Here is a 3,021-nt window from a genome sequence, read left to right on the forward strand (position 1 = left end):
CGTGTCCACCCCCATGACACAAGTCCTCTTAGTTCGTGGCAGACCCAGAGGCCATTATTATTAAATTTTAAAGCCGATTTGTGGATGTTTTAACTAAAATTTCTATTTGTTTATCGTTTCTTATTTTAATACAAGAGCAGAAAAAGAAAACGGTCGATTGTTGCTGATGAAATCGTGTATCCGTATTTGGCGCGCAGCAGCGTATGAACGCCAAACGGGCAGGCATGTTACAGCCTTTACTTATTGTCAGCACCCCATCAAATGGTGGGCCAGATTTTGAAGCACTAGCCCTACCCCTACCATTCCCCTTCCCCCCACAATTATTATTTTCCCCAATAACCCTAAGGAGCGTCCCTTTTTCTTCTCCTCTCGTTTCTCACCTTCTCATATTCGCCCTCTTCCGCCCTGCGTCGAGTGGAGGGAGGAAGGAACGATAGTAGGAGAAAAAGAAGGTTGTTTTTGCACGAGTCTAGCCTATCCGCTCTTCCCCATCTGCTTTGTTGAAGATGGAGTTTAGCATCATTTATCGCTGCATTGTGCTTTTCTACTTGTGCGCATTCTATTCTGTCTGCTTTTCTGCAGGTAATGAAGGTAGTGTGATGAACTTCATGGGGTTTGTGTTGCGCGTTTTCTTTTTCTTTTTTTTTAGACTGCTCACTAAGATGAAAAATGTGAAACTGTGTGGTGGGAAATGGTGGTGAAGCTGCAGCAGGAGGAACAGGGACGATCGGAGTAAACTACGGGCGCGTTGCCAACGACCTCCCGCCGGCCGCCAAGGTGGTGGAACTCCTCAAGAGCCAAGGCATCAGAAAGGTGAAGCTCTACGACAGCGACCCAACCGTCCTCCAAGCGCTCAGCGGCACTGACATCAAGGTCATCGTGGCACTTCCGAACGAGCAACTCCACGACGTGTCGGCGAAGCCTTCCGCGGCCTATTCCTGGGTCCAGAAGAACGTGGCCGCCTACTTGCCGGGAACCCAGATATCGGCCATCGCCGTGGGCAACGAGGTCTTCGTTGACCCCCACAACACCACGCACTACCTGGTGCCGGCCATGGTCAACGTCCATTCCGCCCTCACCAAGCTCAACCTCGACGGCGACATCAAAATCTCCTCCCCCATCGCCCTCAGCGCGCTCCAGACGTCCTACCCTTCCTCGGCGGGCGCCTTCAGGAACGAGCTCGTCGAGCCCGTCGTCAAGCCTATGCTCGACTTCCTCAGGCAGACGGGGTCCTTCCTGATGGTGAACGCCTACCCTTTCTTTGCTTACAAGGACAATGCGGACGTCATCTCCCTGGACTACGCCCTCTTCCGGCCCAACCCGGGCGTCGTCGACTCCGGCAATGGCCTGCGCTATACCAGCCTTTTCGACGCCCAGATCGACGCGGTCTTCGCGGCCATGTCCGCCCTCAGGTATAGCGACCTAAACATAGTGGTCTCGGAGACGGGGTGGCCCTCCAAGGGCGACTCCGACGAGACTGGCGCTGGCGAGGACAACGCCGCGGCCTACAACGGCAACCTCGTGCGCCGGGTACTGACGGGGACGGGGACGCCGCTGAGGCCTCAGGCCGCCCTCGAGGTCTACCTGTTCGCGCTGTTCAACGAGGACAAGAAGAACGGGCCGACGTCGGAGAGGAACTACGGGCTCTTCTACCCGAACGAGCAGAAAGTGTACGACATCCCGCTGACGCCTGAAGCCCTGGGAAGGCAGCACTCGACGGAGGAGCAACAGCCGCCCGTGGTCGCTGCCGGCACTGGCGTGGTTGTGAAGAGCAGCTCGCCGGGGCCGGGTCAGGGGCAGACTTGGTGCGTGGCTAACGAGAGGGCGAACAGGCAGCAGCTGCAGGAGGCGCTGGACTACGCCTGCGGTGAGGGTGGGGCTGACTGCACCCAAATCCAGCCTGGTGCTAGCTGTTTCGAACCGGACACCATCCAGGCTCACGCATCCTTCGCCTTAAACAGTTACTATCAGAAGTACAGGCGTGGCTACGGCACATGTGACTTCCGGGGCGCTGCTTACGTCGTCACCCAGGCTCCCAGTAAGTATTACTATAACCTAATTTAAAAAGTACCTACTTTTGCCAATACTGTCCTTTCTTTGCCTGCCTGCAAATAGTAAAGCAGTAATCAATCAAAAGAATCAAGTCATGTTTTTGGTCAGTAAATCATATTGCTTTCGCTTCGTCTCGGGTCCTACTCCTACCAATTGGGTGGGTTTATTCATCTCTTATGTAATGGATGATGGACTCCCTTGGCCCCTTCCCGGTTGGTTGCTGTTGTAAGAACTGGCTCGGGTCGGGTGGACTCAGAGTCAGAGTACAACATGACTTGCTCGACCGGCCATGATGCGGTGGTGGTGGTGGTGGTTTTTGGAGTTGATTCTGATAAGATTGGCAATGCGTCTTTGTCTTTTTGCAGGGTTTGGGAAATGCGCCTTCCCCACGGGATACTGAGAAAGCCAGCGAGGGAGGGCTGTTAATTTCTATTATAGTTAATTTTTGTGTATTTCGTTGTTCTGTATGTATCTTTGGGAGCTTGGTGTAAATTTTTGTGGAGATTTGGACTTGAATTTCTGCGCCTTGGTCATGTCCCTGTGTTTATCTACGTTCGGATTAGATTAGATGAAGATTAGTCACCCTGCTGCTGCTTATTGTTAAGGTTAATTTTATTATTATCGTGATTAATATTCAACAATTCCCTGTTACATCCGGGTACTACGTGTTAGTATTCATGTAAAAAAAAAAGGAAAGCCTATCTGAAAAAAATTACTCGTTATGGTGGGCTATTACTTGTGAATGTGATTACACGTGGTTTGCTATATATGGCGGTATGTTTTGGGTAGTCACTACTCGCTAATACTGAAAAGGGATCAAAGGTTTTCGTTCATAAGACCCCAGTGATGCGCAGGGTGGGGGCAAGGTTTTTAGTCACTCTACTACCAAATACTATAAAAAACTGAGAAAAGTTTGGTGAACTAACGCTCTCAACTTCCCGCGCGGTGGACCTCCAGTGACGTTTGTGT

At 51.6% G+C, this 3,021-nt stretch overlaps 1 protein-coding gene across 4 annotated transcripts; it reads left to right on the forward strand.

The window, feature by feature from the left end:
• Positions 1 to 262: 262 nt before the first annotated feature.
• LOC149813041 (glucan endo-1,3-beta-glucosidase 3-like) lies at positions 263 to 2,698 on the forward strand. 4 transcript variants are annotated; one of them, XM_089991419.1, is made up of 3 exons: positions 263 to 582; positions 704 to 2,038; positions 2,418 to 2,698. In XM_089991419.1, the coding sequence occupies exons 1-3, from the start codon at positions 507 to 509 to the stop codon at positions 2,450 to 2,452; spliced, it is 1,446 nt and encodes a 481-aa protein (XP_089847545.1). In that variant the 5' UTR covers positions 263 to 506; the 3' UTR covers positions 2,453 to 2,698. The 4 variants fall into 4 exon arrangements, with proteins under 4 accessions (XP_089847545.1, XP_089847546.1, XP_089847543.1 ...); XM_089991420.1 differs by having other exon boundaries at positions 710 to 2,038; XM_089991417.1 differs by having other exon boundaries at positions 272 to 591.
• The last annotated feature ends 323 nt before the right edge of the window (positions 2,699 to 3,021 follow it).

Source organism: Nuphar pumila, chromosome 16, assembly GCF_984573655.1.
Source record: "Nuphar pumila chromosome 16, dmNupPumi1.hap1.1, whole genome shotgun sequence".
NCBI lineage: Eukaryota > Viridiplantae > Streptophyta > Magnoliopsida > Nymphaeales > Nymphaeaceae > Nuphar > Nuphar pumila.